The sequence below is a fragment of the Bombina bombina genome, chromosome 6 (assembly GCF_027579735.1).
Source record: "Bombina bombina isolate aBomBom1 chromosome 6, aBomBom1.pri, whole genome shotgun sequence".
Taxonomy (NCBI): Eukaryota; Metazoa; Chordata; class Amphibia; order Anura; family Bombinatoridae; genus Bombina; species Bombina bombina.
Genome location: NC_069504.1, coordinates 1079239424 through 1079266129, shown reverse-complemented (window position 1 = coordinate 1079266129; position 26706 = coordinate 1079239424). Strand labels below are relative to the sequence as shown.

Genomic DNA, 26706 nt, shown 5'->3' with positions numbered 1-26706 from the left:
TATCAATAACAGGACAAAGCCTTACACATTTATTTTTACAGTACATATAATCAGCAATAACAAGCAATACGCTAATAATTGTGCAAACAGATAATAGTTCACATCAATTTAAATAACTCCCATCAGTCTAGGGGCTAGGTGTAAATAACAAGCTCAGCACTATATTATGCAAAGCATAGTTCCAAATCACCTGATTTAATATAAACAATCCAAATGATGACTATTATATCTGGGTTGCACATAAGCCTGGGGTAGTTGTAAATGTATACTGTCCTGAAAAAGTGAAAAGTAGAAGTCTGTAGATGTCCTTTAGGCTAAAGACATAACCATAAAACACAATACCATATGCAGGAGTTCATTGGAGTGAAGCAGCTGGTGTTGTGCACAGACCAACTAATTGCAAACCAACTAATCGATTATGAGATTCGTTGACAACTATTTTCATAATCGATTATTATCGATTATGACGATTAGTTGTTGCAGCTCTAATTTTATTTGTGATGCCATCTTTGATATCATTAGGGTTGATGTCAGGTATATGTCTCTAGCTATTTTAGCTAGAAGAGCTTTATGGCTTAAAACTTGGAATGCTGATATTTCTTCCAAGTCAACTTTGCTTTCCCTTTCTTTCCAGGGTAATAAATTATTTGGTTCACAGTTGGATTCTATTATTTCAACTGTTACTGGGGGGAAAGGAACTATTTACCACAGGATAAAAAATCTAAAGGTAAATTTAGGTCTACTAATCGTTTTCGTTCCTTTCATCACAATAAGGAACAAAAGCCTGATCCTTCCCCTACAGGAGCGGTATCAGTTTGGAAACCATCTCCAGTCTGGAATAAATCCAAGCCTTTTATAAAGCCAAAGCCAGCTCCCAAGTCAACATGAAGGTGCGGCCCTCACTCCAGCCCAGCTGGTAGGGGGCAGATTACGATTTTTCAAAGAAATTTGGATCAATTCGATTCACAATCTTTGGATTCAGAACATTGTTTCACAAGGGTACAGAATAGGCTTCAAGATAAGGCCTCCTGCAAGAAGATTTTTTTCTTTCCCGTGTCCCAGTAAATCCAGTGAAGGCTCAAGCATTTCTGAAATGTGTTTCAGATCTAGAGTTGGCTGGAGTAATTATGCCAGTTCCAGTTCTGGAACAGGGGCTGGGGTTTTACTCAAATATCTTCATTCTACCAAAGAAGGAGAATTCCTTCAGACCAGTTCTGGATTTAAAAATATTGAATCATTATGTAAGGATACCAACATTCAAAATGGTAACTATAAGGACTATTCTGCCTTTTGTTCAGCAAGGGCATTATATGTCCACAATAGATTTACAGGATGCATATCTGCATATTCCGATTCATCCAGATCACTATCAGTTTCTGAGATTCTCTTTCCTAGACGAGCATTACCAGTTTGTGGCTCTGCCGTTTGACCTAGCAACAGCTCCGAGGATTTTTACAAAGGTTCTCGGTGCCCATCTGTCTGTAATCAGAGAACAGGGTATTGTGGTATTTCCTTATTTGGACGATATCTTGGTACTTGCTCAGTCTTCACATTTAGCAGAATCTCATATGAATCGACTTGTATTGTTTCTTCGAGAACCTGGTTGGAGGATCAATTTACCGAAAAGTTAATTGATTCCTCAAACAAGGGTTACCTTTTTAGGTTTCCAGATAGATTCAGTGTCCATGACTCTGTCTCTGACAGACAAGAGACGTCTAAAATTGGTTTCAGCTTGTCGAAACCTTCAGTCTCAATCATTCCCTTCGGTAGCCTTATGCATGGAAATTCTAGGTCTTATGACTGCTGCATCGGACGCGATCCCCTTTGCTCGTTTTCACATGCGACCTCTTCAGCTCTGTATGCTGAACCAGTGGTGCAGGGATTATACAAAGATATCTCAATTAATATCTTTAAAACCAATTGTACGACACTCTCTGACGTGGTGGACAGACCACCATCGTTTAGTTCAGGGGGCTTCTTTTGTTCTTCCGACCTGGACTGTGATTTCAACAGATGCAAGTCTGACAGGTTGGGGAGCTGTTTGGGGGTCTCTGACAGCACAAGGGGTTTGGGAATCTCAGGAGGTGAGATTACCAATCAACATTTTGGAACTCTGTGCAATTTTCAGAGCTCTTCAGTCATGGCCTCTTCTAAAGAGAGAGTCGTTCATTTGTTTTCAGACGGACAATGTCACAACCGTGGCATATGTCAATCATCAAGGAGGGACTCTCACAGTCCTCTGGCTATGAAAGAAGTATCTCGAATACTGGTATGGGCGGAATCCAGCTCCTGTCTAAATTCTGCGGTTCATATCCCAGGTATAGACAATTGGGAAGCGGATTATCTCAGTCGCCAAACGTTACATCCGGGCGAATGGTCTCTTCACCCAGAGGTATTTCTTCAGATTGTTCAAATGTGGGGACTTCCAGAAATAGATCTGATGGCTTCTCATCTAAACAAGAAACTTCCCAGGTATCCCAGGGATCCTCAGGCAGAGGCAGTGGATGCATTGTCACTTCCTTGGAAGTATCATCCTGCCTATATCTTTCCGCCTCTAGTTCTTCTTCCAAGAGTGATTACCAAGATTCTAAAGGAGTGCTCGTTTGTTCTGCTGGTGGCTCCAGCATGGCCTCACAGGTTTTGGTATGCGGATCTTGTCCGGATGGCCACTTGCCAACCGTGGACTCTTCGGTTAAGACCAGACCTTTTATCGCAAGGTCCTTTTTTCCATCAGGATCTCAAATCCTTAAATTTGAAGGTATGGAGATTGAACGCTTGATTCTCGGTCATAGAGGTTTCTCTGACTCTGTGATTAATACTATGTTACAGGCTCGTAAATCTGTATCTAGGAAGATATATTATCGAGTCTGGAAGATTTACATTTCTTGGTGTTTTTCTCATCATTTTTCTTGGCATTCTTTTAGAATTCCTAGAATTTTACAGTTTCTTCAGGATGGTTTGGATAAAGGTTTGTCTGCAAGTTCCTTGAAAGGACAAATCTCTGCTCTTTCTGTTCTTTTCCACAGAAAGATTGCTAGTCTTCCTGATATTCATTGTTTTGTACAAGCCAATTTCTCCTCCTTGGAGTTTGAATTTGGTTCTGGGGGCTCTTCAAGCTCCTCCGTTTGAACCTATGCATTCGCTGGACATTAAATTACTTTCTTGGAAAAATTTCCGAAAGACTTCTAGTCTATTTGTTATCTTTTCCGGTTCTAGGAAAGCTCAGAAGGCCTCTGTCATTTCTTTGGCGTCTTGGTTAAAGTCTTTGATTCATCATGCTTATGTCGAGTCGGGTAAAACTCCGCCTCAAAGGATTACATTTCATTCTACTAGGTCAGTTTCTACTTCCTGGGCGTTTAGGAATGAAGCTTCGGTTGATCAGATTTGCAAAGCAGCAACTTGGTCTTCTTTCCATACTTTTACTAAATTCTACCATTTTGATGTGTTTTCTTCTTCTGAAGCAGTTTTTGGTAGAAAAGTACTTCAGGCAGCTGTTTCAGTTTGAATCTTCTGCTTATATTTTCAGTTTTTTTCTTTATAAGATTTAAACTTTATTTTTGGGTGTGGATTTTTTTCAGCGGAATTGGCTGTCTTTATTTTATCCCTCCCTCTCTAGTGACTCTTGCGTGGAAGATCCACATCTTGGGTAGTCATTATCCCATGCGTCACTAGCTCATGGACTCTTGCTAATTACATGAAAGAAAACATAATTTATGTAAGAACTTACCTGATAAATTCATTTCTTTCATATTAGCAAGAGTCCATGAGGCCCACCCTTTTTTGTGGTGGTTATGATTTTTTTGTATAAAGCACCATTATTCCAATTCCTTATTTTTTTATGCTTTCGCACTTTTTTCTTATCACCCCACTTCTTGGCTATGCGTTAAACTGATTTGTGGGTGTGGTGAGGGGTGTATTTATAGGCATTTTGAGGTTTGGGAAACTTTGCCCCTCCTGGTAGGAATGTATATCCCATACGTCACTAGCTCATGGACTTGCTAATATGAAAGAAATGAATTTATCAGGTAAGTTCTTACATAAATTATGTTTTTACTGACCGTGATCATATTTTTCTAATTTTTAGATAGAGATGGAGAAAGTATTCACATTGATAGGTGAGAACTGGTCGAGTTTTTGAATATTGAAATGTATTCATCTGCATGAAGTTGTTTGTTGTAAGAAGACATGGGAAATACTTTTAATAAAATACAAACTAAATATTTAGGAAGGTCTGAGTTGTCGTCCACCTTTCAAAGCTTCTGTTGCATTTCATTTAAAAAAGCCTCTTTTTTTAAGGTGTTTCTTTAATGTAATTTTAAAATCCCTCTTTACCCCCCCCCCCCCTTTTCAGGAGATAGAACGATACAGCCAATAAGAAGCAGTAATACTCGCTTCTATTGTGTATGATGGCTTACACTTATATTACAGCTGCATGGTGGGCTTTGCTGAGGCTGCTGAGCTAGGAGTAAAACACATGAAACAATTGAGGGTAAAGGAGTGTTGGTTTATTAAAAATTACATTATCAAAACTTTTTTGTTAAAGAAAATTATAGGAAGATATTAAATAGGTTATCTATAAAAGGACCGCTTTTGTGACCCTTTAAAATTGAATGTCTAAGACTTTGCAATTTGCTTTATTTAAACTACCATTTCTTCCTTTGATTCAAAGAGACAGTGTCATAAATACCTCATGTTTTTAGGATTTCGGGTTAATTTTTTTTTCCTTCCGTTTCCTGTATTTCCATGCTATGTACAACTTATCAGAACCATCTAAAAAAGCAAGCAAGGTTTTTGGAAAGAATGGTTATTACTTGCATCTGGTGAACCAGATATAAGGTGCAATTCAGTTTTTTCTCAGGTGAGAGATCTTTGAGCCAAGATGTCAATGCAAAGTGACAGAAGACTGGGTCCTCTATCAAGACACAGACCTTAGGTCAATTAAAGGTGACACTCTAGGATATCATCAGATATGTTTTAATCACTTATGTTACCTGTTGACCCAAATCAGACATGTAATATTTGGTATCAAAATAATCCTCATGATGTCACTAATAGGAGTGTACATACATTGTATACTTAACTAAAATTCTAAAATATCCTATAACTTCAGCCAGGGCTTGTGATTTGGTTTATGGCCTGCCATTAAAAAGGGTTGGCTACCTTCCTTTCCTATCTTAGAAGTGGTCTATCAGGAAAAAATTTACTTAATAGTGAATTCATCAAAATAAGTAATTCTACATGGGAGGATGCATACAACAGCAAAAGTGACCATCTTTTCTTGCCAAGCTCCCTTGGGACAGAGAGCTAAGCAAGTACAGTATTCCGTTCTTTTATATCACTCCTTTTTATTTTAAACTTTTCACTGTGTTTTGTTAATTTCATTGATGAAAATGAACATTATACTGCATTTGAAGAAATACCTTTTACTTACTCCTTCTTCCTGCTGTAGACCACAGCAATGATGAAACTGGCTTCCTCCAATCACAGCCGGGCATCACGAGCTGGACACTCTGGGGTGCAAGCCATGATTGGAGGAAGCCGGTTTTGTCATTTCTGATGTCCGTACAGAGGAATAGAGGCTGAGATCGGCGATCCGGTTTTGCAGAAGTAAAAGGTAAGTATTTCTTCAAATCCAGTGCAATGTAAATTTTTATCAATGAAAGTGCGCCTGTTTTTAAAAATATTTTTAAAAACCGGGCACTCATTGATGAAAATTGACCTTCACTTTAATGTTAGTCTGGGATTTTCCTTAGGATTTCCTATATATTAAAGTAATGGCAGCAGAGATAGTCTAGTGTGTGTTTGTGTGTGGCAGTAATGGGGAGTTATGGCATTTTTCTGAGTCTAGTACAGATTAGATAGTGTTTAACCCTTGCACCCACTATTTTAAGTCATACGCTCCACTGGAGTGACTAGACTGTGACAAACTGGAAAGGGATGGTTAGCTATTTCTGTCACAAACTGACTTGCAGGGTTGATTAAACTCCTGTACAGTGCAATCGGTAAAGTCAAAATTAAACTATTTTTTCAGAATGCAATTTTAAACAACTTTCCAATGTACTTCTATTATCTATAAATTGCTTTGATCTATTGTCATCCTTTGTAGAAAAGCAAATCGAGGTGCTGCGGATTGGTGGTTGCACATGTGTATCATTGGCTTACCTGATGTGTTAATTTTGCTCCCAGTAATGTGTTTTTCCTCTCCTTCAACAAAGGATACTAAGAGAATGTTGTAAACTCTGAAGTTGATTAAAATATGCCTGAATCACACACATAATGCAGCTTTTCAACTGCCCCAGAGGAAGCATAACACTACCCCTTTTAAAGGGATTATGTACTGTAAAATTGTCTCCCCTTTAATATGTTCCCAGTGAACAATTTTACCATCTGGGGTGTATTGTTTACAAATAACTAATTTTACCTTTCTTTTGTTATTTTAAATAACTACCGTACTTGTGCCTGATGAAGCCACCACCTATACCAAAAGTACAGAAATGCTATGTAAACAAGATCCAGCAGAGGAAATTGCACGCCCCAGTAGAGAGGGTGAGCTATTTACTGAAATGTTAGGATAGTAAACACCTGGTAATTACAATACATTCCTGTTATGTTGCTATAGTATAACATATAAGCCAAATCTTAACTTTCCTTCTTAATGGGAGGAGAGTCCACTTCTTTATTCATTACTTGTGGGAATTAAGAACCTGGCCACCAGGAGTAGGCAAAGACACCCCAGTCAAAGGCTTAAATACTTCCCTCACTCCCCTCATCCCACAGTCATTATTTGCCTTTTGTCACAGGAGGTTGACAGAGAAGTGTCGGAAGATTCGGCGTAGTCTCTTATGGAGGGTAGTACTCTTCACAATGGGACTGGAGTTTTAAGTAGTCCTGTCAGCCTCTCAGTGAGAGCATGGATGAAAGTTAGTCAGGAGATGCAGGAAGTGTCGTCTCTGCAAAACCATCCCAACTCAGATTAACAGCTCCATAACCAATCGGCGTTGACTACTTTCGCTGCCTGCTTTCTGCTCCCATGTCAGGAGCAATGCTACTAACTTGTCACACTTGAAAGGACGTGTTCCTGTTCAACGGCATAGATTCTGGTAAGATTGTTTCATTTTTTTTTATACATGTATGATAACGCTAGAAGACAGGTGTGACGGACCGCCTGGTACCCAGAATGAGTACCTCCGTCAGAACACTTCCCTTGTCCTGGACATCCTTTTATCCAGAGCAATAACTCCTGGTACCCCCCTTTGACCGCAGTCTAAAGTTATGGAGGAGAACAGATCTGAGGCAATACTGTTTTCTGAACACAAAAATGATCACTTTATTTGAAAGCAGCACACAGATTTATACACCCTGGCATTCTAGATTTACAGAGCTTCAGGTTACATAGGGAATTGGTTAAACTGTAAAGCAAACATATGAACAATACATCAAACCTCTAACAATTGTCTATATATCAAGTTAATTAACTGGGGAAGAAAGTTTACTCAGACAATCTGATGTTGGGCAGCCTAGTTAACGTAATCACACAGGAACACAATCAGTTTACCAAGACAGACTCCTGAGACACAATCAGATTAGAAATGTAAATAAAATACATCTTATTACAGAATATAAGAACCGCTCTTAACTATTAAAGGGACAGTCTAGGCCAAAATAAACTTTCATGATTCAGATAGAGCATGTAATTTTAAACAATTTTCCAATTTACTTTTAGCACCAATTTTGCTTTGTTCTCTTGGTATTCTTAGTTGAAAGCTTAACCTAGGAGGTTCATGTGCTAATTTCTTAGACCTTGAAGCCCACCTCTTTCAGATTGCATTTTAACAGTTTTTCACCACTAGAGGGTGTTAGTTCACGTATTTCATATAGATAACACTGTGCTCGTGCACGAGAAGTTATCTGGGAGCAGGCACTGATTGGCTAGACTGCAAGTCTCAAAAGAACTGAAAAAAGGGGCAGTTTGCAGAGGCTTAGATACAAGATAATCAGAGGTTAAAAGTATATTATTATAACTGTGTTAGTTATGCAAAACTGGGAAATGGGTAATAAAGGGATTATATCTATTTTTTAAAACAATAGAAAATCTGGTGTAGGACTGTCCCTTTAAGTCCTTTATGCCCACTTGGTTTATAGAGTCACAATTGCTCCCACAAGGGGCACTCACACCCTGTACCCATCCTGTATTTATGGATACAGGGTGACATGGACAGAAGACAGAGTTATGAAAGTACATGGAGTGTCCAGCATATAAAATTCAACATTTCCATGCAGTCTCTGGGTATTCTTAAGCCCATGTACCTCCAGCCCAAAGAATGTTCCATAACAGGCCCTCAGATCTTGGTGACTCACGTCACAACAGGGTCACAGGAACGGGGACTCCTTTTATCTGTATAGAATCACGGGTTAATATCTCCTGAGTGGGATTATTGAACGGGGGGGGATAATCTGATATGTTTGATTTTATGCTGCTTTTATGTGTGAGATGTTATGGGTTCATAGGCTGTTATGGAATATATAGGTTTCACTTTGAGAGCCATGCAGCTAACAAGCTTGGCACGCTTTTTCTCATAGCAGGGACGGTCCTGCATTGTGCACCATGTGATTCTTTCCCTCTTCCTGACCGGGTGTCTATCATAGAGTCCTAACTCTCTGTTCTGTCCGGGTCTTGGGAGGTGGTGAGTGCCCCAGCCATTGGGATATAAAGGTGGTTTTTTTAAATAAAATGTTTTATTTCTATAGTTCTCCGGTTATTGCACTAGTGATGGAGGATTATGTTACTTAGAGGGCACTCCCTCTATTCCTAAAGAGTAATTGCTGTTTATATTGTGAGGAGGCCTTAGTGCTGCCTCCTCAATTATGTTCCATATGCCTTGATAATGTGATATCAAACATGTTTGATACCACTGAGCCGTCCACCTCTGAGGAGTGCGTACCCTACATGCTTATCTCGCTACACATGCAGTTTCCCGTAGCATTGCTGATCCTCCATCTGGTGGGGGCCATTTTTTCACCAGACGTTACTGCGCAGCTCAGACGGCGGTGTCTACGGCCTTTAATGCTTTACCTCGCCCTGCTAAGCGCTAGCAAAAGGTTACATATTGCACTCCTTCCCAGAGTACATCAGATAATTTATTGGATTTAACCGATAGGGTTATCAGAGGATGAAGTTCTTTCTGAGACTTCAGAGTATGAATATTCTGGGTCAGAGTCTGCTGCCTCAAAACCTCCGGCTGCGGAGGAACCAGGCTTTAGTTTTGCTAATTTGCGCTTTCTTCTAAAGGAAGTTTTTTTGCCAATTCAGTGGTACCTTATCCTTCCCTGCTCCTGTTAGATGGCGAACATTAAGAATGAATGGGACTGGATTGTTTCTCTCCTTCCTTGAACAAATCGTTCCCGGTCCTGGACTTAATGTAGTTGTGTACTTCCGTCCCTAGAAAAAGGGATGGCGCTATCTTCACCCTTAACGTATTACTATGCCTTTTGAGGATAGCTCTTTGTTTTAAGAGCCCATGGATAAAGGATGTTGACTCTGTTAAGAAAGTTGTTTCAACATACGGGATACTTGCTTCAATCGGAGGCGGCCGTTGACGGATAAACTACCTTCTGGTGTGACTTGATTGGGGTGGAGAAGTCCCCTCAACGTTACTCAGGAAAGATTTACGGCCTTGAGGGTTGCTAATTCTTTTATCTGTGATACTATTAGGCAGATTATTCGCCTAAATGCTAAGGCTTCAGCTTTTTCTGTTCAGCCCATCGGGCTCTGGCTGAAGTCATAGTCTGCGGATATGACTTCTAAGTCTAGACTTCTTTCCTTCCCCTTTAAGGGAATGATTTTGTTTGGTCCAGGCCTGGACTCAATTATCTCCACAGTCAAAGGGGGCAAGGGTGCCCTTCTACCGCAAGAGAATATAAACGAGTGTAAGGGACAATTTTCGTTCTTTTCGATTTGATAAAACCCTTGTCAGCAGTCCTCCGCTAAGCCTGAGCAAACAAAGAGCTCTTGGAAGCCGGCTCAGTCCTGGAATAAATCCAAGCAGAGCAAGAAGCCTGCCGAGTCTAAGTCGGCATGAACAGACGGCCCATGGTCCTCTTCTGGATCGGGTAGGGGGCAGACTGTCGCTCTTTTCAGTCACTTGATTCTGGGATGTGCAGGATCCATGGGTCCTGGAGGTCATAGCTCAGGGTTACAAGATAGGGTGCGTACGGGATCTGTCCTCTTAGGAGTTATTGTCCCAGTGCCTATCGCAGTGAGAGGTTTGGGATACTATTCAAACCTTTTTGTGGTTTCAAAGAAGGAGAGGGAACTTTCCGTCCGATTTGGACCTTAAGTGCTTAAACAAGTTTTTAAATGTCCCCTCGTTCAAGAGGGAGACTATAGGTCCATTCTTCCCCTCATTCGAGAAGGGCATTTCATGACCATGATAGATTGAAGGATGCTCCCTTCACGTACCAATCCTCAAGGAACATTTCCAGTTCCTAAGGTTTGCGTTCCTGAACCAGTTAATTGACCTTCTGTTTGGTCTAGCTGGTATGATGGTGAGCATAGCTGCCTTCCAAGTAGTTGACCCAGGTTTGATTCCCGGCCAACGCAGCATTCTCCAAGAAGTTTTTCGCAGAGTTGACAATTCGGGATCTCTCCTCTGTCTTCTTCGATCCCATGGATGGCAGATAATTCTAGAGAGAGAGAGAGTTCTCTTGTATCAAGTACCAGGGTCTAGGGTACTATAATAGTCTCCATAGACATGAGAATATTTCTAACAGACCAGAGACGACGTAGGCTTGCACTTTGGATCTTCGGGCAATATACAATGCTCTGAAGGCTTGTCCGCTGCTCGGTTCGTCCCAGTTTATCAGATTCCAATCAGACAATATATCCTCGGTGGTTACATAAACCATCGGGGGGGGGGGCGAGAAGCTCCATAGCTATGAGGGAAGAATCTTGGATTCTGGATTGGGCGGAGACCCACATTTGTTCGCTGTCAGCGATCCAGATTCTTAGTGTGGACAACTGGAAAGCGGCTTTCCTTAGACAATACTTTAATCCGGGGGATTGGTCCTTCCATTCCGAGTGTTTGCGGAGATTTGCAAGAGGTAGATCTTATGACGTCTCATTACCAAGTTACCCAGATATAGGTCGAGGTACAGGGATCCTCAGGCGGAGCTAACCAATGCATTAGCGGTGCTTTGGGGTTTAAATCTAATTTATACTTTACGGCTGCTACCACTACTTACTAGTGTAGTGGCTCGTATCAAGCAGTCATCAGTGATACTGATTGCTCCGTCTTGGCTGCGAAGGATATGGTTCGCAGACTAGTGGGGATGTTATCTCCTCCGTGGAAGTTACCTTGTTGCAGGGATCTGCTGACCAAGCTCTCTTTGTTCATTTATGTCTAGATCTCGGAGGCTGACTGCGTGGAGATTGAACGCTTAGTCTTAGCCAAGAGAGGGTTTTTTGAGTGTTATTTTTACACTCATTCAAGCTCATAGCTGGTTGCTCTTCGCATCTATCATAAGGTGTGGAGGACCTACTTATTCTGTTCTCCAGGGTGATCTGGAGAAGGGCTTTTCTGCAAGTCCCCTGAGGGGACAGATATCGGCCCTGTCTGTGTTACTGCACAGGAGGTTCGCTGAGCTTCCTGATTTGCAGTCACTTGTTAAGGCGCTGCTAGGATCATACCTGTGTTTACATCTATTGCTCCTCCTTGGAGTTTAAACCTTGTTCTTTAGGTTTTGCACGAGCTCCGTTGGAGCCTATGCATGAAGTAGACATTAAATTATCTTGGAAGGTTCCTTTTCTATGGGCTATTGCTTCTGCACGCATTGTATCTCTGATTACTGCCTTGCAATGTGTCCCTCCTTACCTGGCTTTCCATGCTGATAAGGCTGTTCTACGAACCAAGTTAGTTTTTCTCCTAAGGTTGTGTCAATTCACAACATCAATCAAGAGCTTGTGGTTCCTTTCAACGTAATTCTGGATGTGGTTTGTGCCTTGAAGTCTTATCTTCAGGCCACGTAGAAATTTAGACAAACTTCTTTCTCTGTTCTCTTTCCGGGAAGCTGGGGGTCAGTGGGCCTCTTCGACTTCCTTATCTTTTTGGCTGAGGAATGTCCTCCGTTTTGCATTGAGACAGCGGGACATAAGCCACCTTTTGTGAGAGGTTCTGCAGGCTGTGGTGCCCTCAGTATAGGGTCCGCCTCCTTTTACCCTCCCATTTTTTTCCATTCAGTGTCCTCTAGACCAGGGATAGGCAAGGTGTCCGTACACTGGCCCTTGCAGTGTCCGCCATGTGTTTTGCGGAGGGGAGGGAGGAGTAGGACAGATGAATTGTGGTCCTCACTCCTCCTTGACCCAAGCAGTGCCACGCTTAGGGGGAAAGTGAGGGAAGAAGCAAGCTGCCTGCAGTCAACTAACCGTGAGTTGTGACCCATCCCAATTCCTGTGGTGCTGGTGTCTGTGTAGAAGACCGCTGCCTACTCTGACAAACCTTACGCAACCAAGTAACCAACCATGATGATCATGCAATTCACATCAAGGTGGGTGGGTTTAGTCAGGAGTTTCAGACTCTCAATATAACCAAAAAAATAAATAAAAGGTAATACCACAAGCAGTCTTTATATAAATGTTATTTTATACTTGTTTGATTAGATGACTAATTTGTACTCGTGGGGGCTTCCAACGTGCAGCCCATTTGACAGCATAGTGTCGCTCTCCTGAATATGTCGGCAGATAGGAACTTTTTGGCCTTTCTAGTCTGCCCAATTTTCTGAATACTTCCATTAGTTCCTGGCCTTATCTTATATGTAGCATCATTTTATGCCTTTCCCGTGCATGTTTAATCTACGTCACTGTCTCTACCACTTCTGCTGGATGGCTATTCCACCATGTATCCAATACCCTCTCTGTAAAGAGTGTTTTCTGATGTTTTTAATTTGAAATGTACCTTGGTGTCCTTCACTAACGTCTGTACTTTGTAAAATGTCTGCCACAGCCTTGGTCCGTGCCTATCCCTGCTCTAGAGCTTGGGTATTTGTTCCCACAAGTAATGAATGAAGCAGTAGTGGACTCTCCTCCCATTAAGATGGAAAACATAAATTATGCTTACCTGATAATTTCATTTCCATCTGTGGGAGGAGAGTCCACTGCTCCCGCCCGTTTCTCTGTTGGGCAGACCTAAATGTAATATTTTTCTGGTACCATTTATACCCTGATATTCTCCTACTATTCCTTGTTCCCTTGGCAGAAGGGGTGAGGGATGTGGGGGAGGTATTTAAGCCTTTGGCTGGGGTGTCTTTGCCTCCTCCTGTTGGCCAGGTTCTTAATTTTCACAAGTAATGAATGAAGCAGTGGACTCTCCTCCCACAGATGGAAATAAAATTATCAGGTAAGCATAATTTGTTTTTTAAAAAACATATTAACTTAATTTTTACTGCAATTAGTTTTTAATGTCCAAGCTCCACCCACAATTCGCCTTAGGAGCCAATCTGGCCATAAGTCCACAGAAACCAATGCTAGTCAAGGTCTGAAGTATAAAATGAATTGCTTTGCAACTATCAGATAAAGGAATATATATAGCAAGGTTATCATTGAGAGGTCAGCAGGGTGCATTTTCAGAGCTTTATTACTGAAAAGGGGGCGCAATAAATAATGAAAATATATTGCAAAGTTGTTTCATTATGCATCACTAAACATTTTATATAAAAAAAATCTACGTTTACTGTCCCTTTAATTTTCAGTTTTTATCTGAGCTAAGCAATCAAAACCTTTGTGGTTTTATGGTAATATGATAAAGCTATCTGATCTCCCTGCATGCTTGGTTTATTTTAATGGGTTGTGGTTTCAAAGAGGCAAAAATAAGCTATTTTATATACAAAAATAAACATACAGGAGCAATTTCCACATATTTACACTCTGCAACTGGTATAAGCCACTGGGAACACATTGACGGGAAAGCAATTTTACAATACACGGTCACTTTTATATGACACACAGGGCTAGATTTATTAAGCCCTTTTCTCCTCTTTCTGCAGGTTCGCACAAGCGAACCTGCAGTCATGATTTATCAAGCAGTAGTCAGCCCTGAATTTCAATCTCCCTGGTCTCTTCTGAACTGGGAGATTGACAGCTCCTGCCCACGTGTGATTGGGCAGGGGTCAGGGTTGTGCTCAATTGTAAAGTGATTGCTTTTTTTATTACAGGGGCTCAGTAACTGAAAGGAGATAATATACACCTTTTTGGACTATGTAAAAAAAAAAAAAAATTCTCTTTATTGGTTGTATTATGTGCATGTTATTTGCATATAAATATATTAAAAATTATCCCTCTTTAAATGTTTTATACGTTATAAAATAGATATATAATTTTTTTATTTTCTTATAAACCTGATTATCATACATCATTTTCCAGGCAGGTAAACATCAAGAATATGAACAGAAGCTGCTACAGGAACTATACAAATTAAATCCTAACTTCTTGCAATTATCTACGGGTGCTGTTGACAAGAATAAGAACAAAGTGACCACACTGCAGAGGTATGATGTGTAAGTACCCAGCCAAGATGTTCTTATTTTCTTCCTTCTCTGTGTGCTAAACTGCAGTTTAATTAGAAATGTGCATTCAGTGTTTATTCATGTGCAAATCCAGATCTTTGTGTTGGACTATTACATGAATAAATCAGACTCTGAATGACACTACCCGTTTTGTCATCAATTCATATTGCAGAATGTGCATGTCCCATATATATAATACTGCATGGACAGAACAGTTCTATTTTCAGTACATTAATAAAGCCCGCTCCTCCTAGCATTTAATTGAAAGTACACAACCAACCTTCTTCTACAGCCCTTGTACCAGCAGCAATTTTTAGGCTTTAGGGACATTTCTGTTTTATCCCATATGAGAACATCTTTATTCCTGTCTATGTGTATCCATCAAAACTTGCATTAGACACTTGTTCCATACCAGAGATCCCCATTACATGTTCACAGATTTCATTGCCTGAGCACATATATGTAAATTATAGTGATAGCACTACTGCTTTTTCTAGCAGGGAAATCTTGTATTTAGTATATTTTTTCTACCATCAGATTAGATCTTCACTGTAACAGAGCCTCTAACTCATACATGTGTTGAGAAAAAAAAAAAAAAGCAAACCCAACTGGATAATGTTACCACAACAACTGTATCATGCTTCTGGATTTTTAAAAATGTAGCTATTCATGTTCCTACAGACTTAAAGGGATATTCCAGCCAAAATTGAAATCTACATGGATGTATTTTAGTTTTGAATTGAAGCATTTTTGTAATATACATGTAGTAGCAAACAGCTATAGCTTTTATTAGAAGCATGTTTCAAAAGTGTATTTAAATACGCACCGTGCACAAGCATTTTAAGTACAGCACTTTCTCAGTGAGCCTAAGGTGCTTGTACTATCAGATAATTACTCAATTTCTTACTTGGTGACATTATACAAACTCCACTGGTGCTCTGAGCAGCTGCAGTATTTAAAATGCTAGTGCACTGATATCTAGCTATGCTAAACATGCACGTGCAGAGAATTTTTTTTACACTAAACCAGTAATAACTTTTACTGGAAGCATTTTTGCCAATACTTGTATATTGCAAATGTGTTTTTACTTCAAGATGTGATTCATCTATGTGCATTTAAATTTTGCCTGGGATATCCCTTTAAAGGGACAGTCAACACCAGAATTTTTGTTTTTTAAAAAGATAGATAATCCCTTTATTATCCATTCCCCAGTTTTGCATAACCAACACAGTTATAATACACGTTTTACCTCAGTTCTTTTGACAGACTTGCATTTTAGCCAATCAATGCAGACTCCTAGGTAACTTCACATGTGTGACCTCAATGTTATCTATATCATATACATGAACTAACACCCTCTAGTGGTGAAAAACTGTCAAATGCATTCAGATTAGAGGCGGCCTTCAAGGTCTAAGAAATTAGGATGTTTAGCTTTCAACTAAGAATACCAAGAGAACATAGCAAAATTGGTGATAAAAATAAATTTAAAATGACATTCCATATCTGAATCATGAAGGTTTATTTTGGACTTGACTGTCCCTTTAACATAATGGCAATTTAGTTATTATTTGTTTTGGTTTTTTGTCTTCTTCACAATGGCCCTTTTTAAAGTAAAAAAATTTAGTTGTATACAAATGATTTCGCAACTCATGAGTAAGTGTACATACATGAAATACAACAATTTAAACAGTTATCCTCTGCAAATTGGTCATTCTTAGTAAAGTTGTAGTGTTCAGTGACAACTTTACATCACTGGTTTTCAAACCTTTCCTTAGGCCTCCCCAACAGGCCAGGTTTTTAGGATTACTTTAGATGAGAGCAGGTAAATAACCATGTTTACTAATCAGCTGATGGTTTCACCTGCGCCTCAGTTCAGATATCCTCAAAATGTAGCCTGTTAGAGAGTCCTGAGGACAGGTTTGTAAACCAGTGCTTTATATTGTAGCTGTAGAAAAGGCTCTTCCTTTAAGAACTCTTTAGAAAGTTCTGTTGAAAGCCCTCTGTTGTAGGAAAGAGTATTGCACATGGCTCCTTAAATATCTTCTAAGTGAAATGCTCCACTTACTAATAATTTTGACTTGGTGGGCCTGACCTTCTTTAAAATTGATGTTGATTACTTGTTGGCAATTAATTCCTTTAGTGCTTAAAGGGTCAGTCTACTCCAGAATTCTTATTGTTTAAAAAGATAGATAATCCCTGTATTACCCATTCCCAGTTTTGCATAACCAATGCTTTTTTATATTTATACTTTTTACCTCTGTGATTACCTGGTTTCTAAGCCTCTGCAGTGTGCCCCTTTATCTCAGTTTTTTTGATAGACTTGCATTTAGCCAATCAGTGCTGACTCTTAAATTAATCCACAGGAGTGAGCACAATGTTATCTTTATGCAACACATGAGCTAGCCGTGTCAAACTGTCAAAATGCACTTAGATTAGAGGCAGATCAAAGGCTTAGAAATTAGCATATGCGCCTACCTAGGTTTAGCTTTCCACAAAGAATACCATTAGAGCAATTTGATGATGAAAGTAAATTGGATAGTTGTTTAAAATTGCATGCCCTATTGGACTCATGAATGTTTAATTTTGACTAGACTGTCCCTTTAAGTCACTGGTTTTCAAACCTGTACTCAGGCCTCCCCAACAGGCAAGGTTTTCAGGATTATTTTGGATTAGAGCAGGTAGTATAACGGTTTACTAATCAGCTTATTATTTCACCTGTGCTCTAGTTCAGGTATCCTCAAAATGTGGCCTGTTAGGGAGGCCTGAGGACACGTTTGAAAACCAGTGATTTAAGTGGTTCTGACACTCTCCAGTCAATAGCTGATAGCATTATCCTCACTCCTATTTCTGTCACCCTATGCAAAGGTACCTTTCAATCCTTGAAATTCTTCATGTGGAGTGAGCCATGTGTAATGGGTTCCTGGTTTTGGTAGTATGCAGTTTGAAGAAGAGTGGTCAATTCATTATTTCTTCCTTGTTTTTCTGATTTGGAGAAGTTTAATACTGAAGTAGGAAGCAGACTATAATTAAAGAAACATAATATTCTTCTTTACATGAGGGCGTTTGCGTTTTAAATAGAAACATGTTTTTGGGAGTCGTCAAAACATATATATAAACAATTGTATACATATATACTGTATGTATGTAGATGTGTGGGGGGGTGTATATACCGTATTGTCCCTAGTATAGGCCACACTTTTTCCCCTAATGTTAGTCTTTTTAAATTAGGTGTGTGGCCTATAATCGGGATGTTATAGTATTACCTCTCTGCGAGTCCCTTCACTGGCTCCCCATCCACAGCAGAATTTCAAAATTCTCACCCTGACCTACAAAGCCCTTACCAACGCAGCACCCCTCCCCACCTGTCCTCACTCATCAACAAATATACTCCAGCCCGCCCCCTAAGATCCAACAATGACCTGCTCCTTGCATATTCTACCATCACCTCCTCCCATGCTAGACTACAGTACTTCTCTTGTGCAGCACCAACCATCTGGAATGCACTTCCTCGAGCTGTCAGTCTTTCCTCTAACCTTTCCTCTTTTAAACGCTCCCTAAAGACCTTTTTGTTCAAGGAAGCCTATCTCCAATTCAGTAAAAAATGAATTCCACTTGCCTAATAGCTGCCCTCATCTAACTCAACACTAACATCATTCTCACCTTTGCAATGCCCACCTCCTGTTTCTCACCCTCCTACCCATCTAGATTGTAAATTCCCATGGGAACAGTGGGGGACTTTAATCATGTTTATGCGATTCTGTTTGCTTATGTGTAGTGATGGTGTGGCTTATGGCCTTTACGGAACATATAGGTTTTTAGAGCTATGCAGTTTTTAATGGGACGGACGCGCTTTTCCTTGGCCTGTGGATTGCACCCTCGTGACCCGGAGTGGTCACGTTTTTGTTTTCCATTTCTGTATCTTGCCCCAGTATCCATGGAGAGGGTCTGTTCTCTACTTGTCTGGTTCATAGGAGGTGGTGAGTGCTCCAGCCATTGGGGGTGTGAGGGGCCAGTAGTTTGTCCAAATTTACCCGGTCAAGTTTTGGAGGATTCTGATTTCTCTTGTAGTGTATCCAGTCCACGGATCATCCATTACTTATGGGATATTCTCCTTCCCAACAGGAAGTTGCAAGAGGATCACCCACAGCAGAGCTGCTATATAGCTCCTCCCCTAACTGCCATATCCAGTCATTCTCTTGCAAGCCTCAACCAAGATGGAGGTCGTAAGAGGAGTGTGGTGTTTTATACTTAGTTTATTTCTTCAATCAAAAGTTTATTTTTAAATGGTACCGGAGTGTGCTGTTTATCTCAGGCAGTATTTTCTATGATCTTAGCAGAAGTAACTAAGATCCATGGTTGTTCTCACATATTCTGAGGAGTGAGGTAACTTCAGAGAGGGAATGGCGTGCAGGTTTTCCTGCAATAAGGTATATTTTTCTAGGGATGGAATTTGCTAGAAAATGCTGCTTATACCGGATTAATGTAGGTAAAGCCTTAAATGCAGTGATAGCTACTGGTATCAGGCTTATTAATAGAGATGCATACTCTTATAAAAATGTAATATAAAACGTTTGCTGGCATGTTAATCGTTTTTATATATGTTTGGTGACGAAACTTATTGGGGCCTAGTTTTTTTCCACATGGCTGGTTTGATTTCTGCCTAGAGACAGTTTCCTGAAGCTTTCCACTGTTGCAATATGAGTGGGAAGGGCCTATTTTAGTGCTTTTCTGTGCAGATAAAAATACTGACAGACATTCAGCTTCCCTCTGCATGATACAGGACATCTCTGAAGGGCTCAAAAGGCTTCAAAGTCGTGTTTGAGGAGGGTAACAATCACAGTAGACTGTGGCAGTTGTTGTGACTGTGTTTAAAAAACGTTTTTGTCATTTATTATTCTGTTTTTGTTATTAAGGGGTTAATCATCCATTTGCAAGTGGGTGCAATGCTCTTTTGACTTGTTACATACACTGTAAAAATTTTGTTAGTGTAACTGCCTTTTTTCACTGTTATTTCAAATTTTGTCAAAATTTGTTTCTCTTAAAGGCACAGTAACGTTTTTTATATTGCTTGTTAACTTCCTTTAAAGTGTTTTCCAAGCTTGCTAGTCTCATTGCTAGTCTGTACAAACATGTCTGAAACAGAGGATACTTGTTCATTATGTTTAAAAGCCATGGTGGAGCCCCATAGGAGAATGTGTACTAAATGTATTGATTTCACCTTAAACAGTAAAGATCAGTCTTTATCTATAAAAGAATTGTCACCAGAGTGGTCTGTCGAGGGGGAAGTTATGCCGACTAACTCTCCCCACGTGTCGGACCCTTCGCCTCCCGCTCAAGGGACGCACGCTAATATGGCGCCAAGTACATCAGGGGCGCCCATAGCGATTACTTTGCAGGACATGGCTGCAATCATGAATAATACCCTGTCAGAGGTATTATCCAGATTGTCTGAATTGAGAGGCAAGCGCAATAGCTCTGGGGTTAGATGAGATACAGAGCGCGTAGATACTGTAAGAGCCATGTCTGATACTGCGTCACAATATGCAGAACCTGAGGACGGAGAGCTTCAGTCTGTGGGTGAAGTCTCTGATTCGGGGAGACCTGATTCAGAGATTTCTAATTTTAAATTTAAGCTTGAGAACCTCCGTGTATTGCTTGGGGAGGTATTAGCTGCTCTGAATGACTGTGACACAATTGCAGTGCCAGAGAAATTGTGTAGGCTGGATAAATACTATGCAGTGCCGGTGAGTACTGATGTTTTTCCAATACCTAAAAGGCTTACAGAAATTAGTAAGGAGTGGGATAGGCCCGGTGTGCCCTTTTCCCCACCTCCTATATTTAGAAAAATGTTTCCAATAGATGCCACTACACGGGACTTATGGCAGACTGTCCCTAAGGTGGAGGGAGCAGTTTCTACTTTAGCAAAGCGTACCACTATCCCGGTTGAGGACAGTTGTGCTTTTTCAGATCCAATGGATAAAAAAATTAAAGGGTTACCTTAAGAAAATGTTTATTCAACAAGGTTTTATTTTACAGCCCCTTGCATGCATTGCGCCTGTCACTGCTGCGGCGGCATTCTGGTTTGAGGCCCTGGAAGAGGCCATCCATACAGCTCCATTGACTGAAATTGTTGACAAGCTTAGAACTCTTAAGCTAGCTAGCTCATTTGTTTCTGATGCCATTTTTCATTTGACTAAACTAACAGCTAAGAATTCCGGATTCGCCATTCAGGCGCGTAGGGCGCTATGGCTCAAATCCTGGTCAGCTGATGTGACTTCAAAGTCTAAATTACTCAACATTCCTTTCAAGGGGCAGACCTTATTCGGGCCTGGTTTGAAAGAAATTATTGCTGACATTACTGGAGGTAAGGGTCATACCCTTCCTCAGGACAGGGCCAAATCAAAGGCCAAACCGTCTAATTTTCGTGCCTTTTGAAATTCCAAGGCAGGTGCAGCATCAACTTCCTCCGCTTCAAGACAAGAGGGAACTTTTGCTCAATCTAAGCAGGCCTGGAAACCTAACCAGTCCTGGAACAAAGGCAAGCAGGCCAGAAAGCCTGCTGCTGCCTCTAAGACAGCATGAAGGAACGGCCCCCTATCCGGCGACGGATCTAGTAGGGGGCAGACTTTTTCTCTTCGCCCAGGCGTGGGCAAGAGATGTTCAGGATCCCTGGGCGTTGGAGATCATATCTCGGGGATATCTTCTGGACTTAAAAGCTTCCCCTCCACAAGGGAGATTTCATCTTTCAAGGTTATCTGCAAATCAGATAAAGAAAGAGGCATTCCTACGCTGTGTGCAAGACCTCCTAGTAATGGGAGTGATCCATCCAGTTCCGCGGACGGAACAAGGACAGGGTTTTTATTCAAATCTGTGGTTCCCAAAAAAGAGGGAACCTTGAGACCAATTTTGGATCTAAAGATCTTAAACAAATTCCTCAGAGTTCCATCTTTCAAAATGGAAACTATTCGGACCATCCTACCCATGATCCAAGAGGGTCAGTACATGACCACAGTGGACTTAAAGGATGCCTACCTTCACATACCGATTCACAAAGATCATCGGTTCCTAAGGTTTGCCTTTCTAGACAGGCATTACCAATTTGTAGCTCTTCCCTTCGGGTTGGCTACAGCCCCGAGAATCTTTACGAAGGTTCTGGACTCACTTCTGGCGGTTCTAAGACCGCGAGGCATAGCGGTGGCTCCGTATCTAGACGACATCCTTATACAGGCGTCAAGCTTTCAAATTGCCAAGTCTCATACAGAGATAGTTCTGGCATTTCTGAGATCGCACGGGTGGAAAGTGAACGAGGAAAAGAGTTCTCTATCCCCACTCACAAGAGTCTCCTTCTTAGGGACTCTTATAGATTCTGTAGAGATGAAAATTTTCCTGACGGAGTCCAGGTTATCAAAGCTTCTAAATGCTTGCCGTATTCTTCATTCCATTCCGCGCCCTTCGGTGGCTCAGTGTATGGAGGTGATCGGCTTAATGGTAGTGGCAATGGACATAGTGCCATTTGCGCGCCTACATCTCAGACCGCTGCAATTATGCATGCTAAGTCAGTGGAATGGGGATTACACAGATTTGTCCCCTCTGCTAAATCTGGATCAAGAGACCAGAGATTCTCTTCTCTGGTGGTTGTCTCGGGTCCACCTGTCCGAGGGTATGACCTTTCGCAGGCCAGATTGGACAATTGTAACAACAAATGCCAGCCTTCTAGGTTGGGGTGCAGTCTGGAACTCCCTGAAGGCACAGGGATCGTGGACTCAGGAGGAGAAACTCCTTCCGATAAATATTCTGGAGTTAAGAGCAATATTCAATGCTCTTCTGTCTTGGCCTCAGTTAGCAACACTGAGGTTCATCAGATTTCAATCGGACAATATCACGACTGTGGCTTACATCAACCATCAAGGGGGAACCAGGAGTTCCCTAGCGATGTTAGAAGTCTCAAAAATAATTCGCTGGGCAGAGACTCACTCTTGCCACCTGTCAGCAATCCATATCCCAGGCGTGGAGAACTGGGAGGCGGATTTTCTAAGTCGTCAGACTTTTCACCCGGGGGAGTGGGAACGCCATCCGGAGGTGTTTGCTCAGTTGATTCATCGTTGGGGCAAACCAGAGTTGGATCTCATGGCGTCTCGCCAGAACGCCAAGCTTCCTTGTTACGGATCCAGGTCCAGGGACCCAGAAGCGACGCTGATAGATGCTCTAGCAGCGCCTTGGTTCTTCAACCTGGCTTAGGTGTTTCCACCGTTTCCTCTGCTCCCTCGACTGATTGCCAAAATCAAACAGCAGAGCGCATCAGTGATTCTAATAGCGCCTGTGTGGCCATGCAGGACCTGGTATGCAGACCTAGTGGACATGTCATCCTTTCCACCATGGACTCTGCCTCTAAGACAGGACCTTCTAATACAAGGTCCTTTCAATCATCCAAATCTAATTTCTCTGAGACTGACTGCATGGAGATTGAACGCTTGATTCTATCAAAGCGTGGCTTCTCCGAGTCAGTCATTGATACCTTAATACAGGCACGAAAGCCTGTTACCAGGAAAATCTATCACAAGATATGGCGTACATATCTTTACTGGTGTGAATCCAAGAATTACTCATGGAGTAAGTTTAGGATTCCTAGGATATTGTCCTTTCTCCAAGAGGGTTTGGACAAAGGATTATCAGCTAGTTCCTTAAAGGGACAGATTTCTGCTCTGTCTATTCTTTTGCACAAGCGTCTGGCAGAAGTTCCAGACGTCCAGGCATTTTGTCAGGCTTTGGTTAGAATTAAGCCTGTGTTTAAACCTGTTGCTCCCCCATGGAGCTTAAACTTGGTTCTTAAAGTTCTTCAAGGAGTTCCGTTTGAACCCCTTCATTCCATGATATTAAGCTTTTATCTTGGAAAGTTCTGTTTTTGATGGCTATTTCCTCGGCTCGGAGAGTCTCTGAGCTATCTGCCTTACAATGTGATTCTCATCTGATTTTTCATGCAGATAAGGTAGTTCTGCGTACCAAACCTGGGTTTTTACCTAAGGTGGTTTCTAACAAGAATATCAATCAAGAGATTGTTGTTCCATCATTGTGTCCTAATCCTTCTTCAAAGAAGGAACGTCTTTTACATAATCTGGATGTAGTCCGTGCCTTGAAGTTTTACTTACAAGCTACTAAAGATTTTCGTCAAGCATCTTCCCTGTTTGTCGTTTATTCTGGACAGAGGAGAGGTCAAAAAGCTTCGGCAACCTCTTTCCTTTTGGCTTCGGAGTATTATACGCCTAGCCTATGAGACTGCTGGACAGCAGCCCCCTGAAAGAATTACAGCTCATTCTACTAGAGCTGTGGCTTCCACCTGGGCTTTTAAAAATGAGGCCTCTATTGAACAGATTTTCAAGGCAGCGACTTGGTCTTCGCTTCACACTTTTTCAAAATAGTTTTGCTTCTTTGGAGGCTGTTTTTGGGAGAAAGGTTCTTCAGGCAGTGGTTCCTTCCGCTTAATCCCTGCCTTGTCCCTCCCATCATCCGTGTACTTTAGCTTTGGTATTGGTATCCCATAAGTAATGGATGATCCGTGGACTGGATACACTTAACAAGAGAAAACATAATTTATGCTTACCTGATAAATTTATTTCTCTTGTAGTGTATCCAGTCCACGGCCCGCCCTGTCATTTTAAGGCAGGTCTAAAATTTAATTAAACTAGAGTCACCACTGCACCCTATGGTTTCTCCTTTCTCTGTTTCGGTCGAATGACTGGATATGGCAGTTAGGGGAGGAGCTATATAGCAGCTCTGCTGTGGGTGATCCTCTTGCAACTTCCTGTTGGGAAGGAGAATATCCCATAAGTAATGGATGATCCGTGGACTGGATACACTACAAGGGAAATAAATTTATCAGGTAAGCATAAATTATGTTTTTTCTAAGGAGGATTTCTCGGATTCAGAATCTGTTCCTGCTTAGATTGCACGGAGGCCCGGGTAATCCAGCCCAATCATTTGTTCCGCAATAGAGTGCTCTTTTCTCCCTCTGGGGAGAGATTAGAGACCACTGAGCTGTCCACCTCTGAGGATTCTGTGTCCCGTGAGGTGCGTTCCCTGTTTTTTTCTGTTCCTACACAGGCAGTTGTCCCAAATACCGTTACCCCTTCTCCGGAAGGAGGTTTCTTTCCACCAGAGGTTGCTGCTCGGTTGCGCATAGCCGTATTGGTGGCGTTGGCACATTTACAGCTTCTTGAGGGCCAGCATAGAGCTTATCCGTGTCCTCTTTTACTGGGGGTGCCAGGTGAGATGGACCTTTCCTCTGGGGGAGCGGTTCCCTCTGAGGCTTCAGGGGTACGCCCGTCAGGATCGGTGCCCTCAAATGCCCTGCTGTGGATGAGTTTTGCCTTTAGAGTCAGTCTGATGCGTCTGCGTGAACTGCTGAGGCAGGTACTGGAGGCCTGGGAGGATTTCATTCTTAATTTGCCACTGGATCCTCAATTTTCTGATTCTGAAGGCGAACAGTGCTAGATGAGTGGAGGAATGGGGATCATAATCCTCATTTTCTTTGATGTGTATCTATTCCCAGTTATGAGCTCTTGAGGTATCAGGTCTCTGACAGGCTGGCCCTGTTAGTGTTTCTTCCTTTTCTTGGCATTCACCTGCGGGTGCGGCCTTTCTTCTTTTGATCCGGTTAAGATGTGTTTCTTTTATTTCCAGAGCTTGAGTATGTTGTACCTTTTCTTTACGGAAACCTTTTCCTTTCTGCGATTTTGATACTAGCGATGTATATTCGTGATGGTTGTTGCTTCCGGCGGAAGTCACAAAAAGAAAACAATAATTAAATAAAAATGTTAAGGACGACAATGTTTGAGCCTTAGGGCTTTTGTCGTCTATTTAGTCTAGGCCTGCTAGGGTTTAGACTTTCGGTTAACCCTTGAACATTTTGTTTGTACCCTAGTCAGCAGGCTGGTCCTTGTTGGGTACTGTGGTTGGAGATTCGTTATCTAATCTCTGGGCCTTGTCGATGCAGGGATTTTTTTTTTGATTTTTTTTTTTAATCTTTGTCCTTTTAGACATTGAAAGTCTCTTCTGTGATAGGACTGTTCGTTCGGTGTAGGGGTCAGGATTTCTGACAGCTCTGTTTAGACATCAACCACGTATTTTGTCTCCCGAAGGATCCTTACTTGGGTTGGGAGGCCTTGCAGTGGGTTCGGGAACCTTCCCTTAGCGGGTAGTCGGTTATTCCTTATGGTCAGGGTGTTGTCCTCCCTTATCTCATTTTCTTGCAAGGGGGGGGGGGAGGAGAGTTGGTCCACCCGGTTTTCTGAGTTGGTTTTCTCTTGTTCTTTCCAGGAATGTCCTGGTGCAAGTTTGATAGCTATTCGGTTGTCTAGTTACTATGGTTTGACGTTTTGTCCGATTGCCTATCCAATGGTTGTTTTTTATTCTGACTTACGGGTGTTCAGTTTTCTCTGTGCTAGTTAGCTGATATGGTAAAGTAGTCTTGTTCTACTTTTTGTCCTTCTGAGGACTTCGGTTCTGGTTAAGGCTTTACATTGATTCCTTTTGGATCCATGTAGGAGGGATCTGGAATGTTTTCCTTTCTTTGCTCTCCTCCGTCGGTAGTGTATTTTTTCTACGGGACTTTGTCCTCTTGCAGCCTAGTAGCTGCTCTGTTTTTTTTTTAGTAATGCTAGGGGCTTCGCTCTCTGTTTTGTCCTTGAAGTTCATGGAGGGTGGGACTTTGGTCTCCTCAGAGTTTTTTGTGCTCAGAGTCCAGAATTTAGAGTTATCTCTATCTGGGATCCTTATGTTTCTAATTGATGGGCGTTTTCCTTGTCCTCTCTCCATATTTTTGTTGTTTCTGCTGAAGTAGTTTTTTTATCGGGACTCCAGGCTGTGGTGCCCTCAGATTGGGCTGCCTTTTTGTTCCCACCCGTTTGCATTCAGTGTCCTCTATAAGCTTGGGTATTGTTTTCCCAAAAGTAATGAATGCAGCTGTGGACTCCCCCGTTTTTTAAGAAGAAAAACTTAAGTTATGCTTTACCTGATAATTTTCATTTCTTCTGAACGGGGAGAGTCCACAGCTCCCGCCCTTTTTTTTTTTCTGGGGACGGCCTTCAATTCTTTTCTTTCATGTAATTAGCAAGAGTCCATGAGCTAGTGACGTATGGGATATACATTCCTACC

At 41.5% G+C, this 26706-nt stretch overlaps 1 protein-coding gene across 7 annotated transcripts in view; it reads left to right on the top strand.

Annotated features, from left to right (window-relative positions):
- CNOT4 (CCR4-NOT transcription complex subunit 4) overlaps positions 1–26706 on the top strand; it is a 541039-nt gene that overhangs the window by 253953 nt on the left and 260380 nt on the right. For 4 of the 7 annotated variants that reach the window (XM_053718985.1, XM_053718982.1, XM_053718984.1 and 1 more), the window contains exon 7: positions 14414–14547. In XM_053718985.1, the coding sequence (XP_053574960.1) occupies positions 14414–14547 (134 nt within the window). The remainder of the gene's footprint in view (positions 1–14413; positions 14548–26706) is intronic. The other 3 variants (XM_053718981.1, XM_053718986.1, XM_053718983.1) reach the window with 1 other exon arrangement.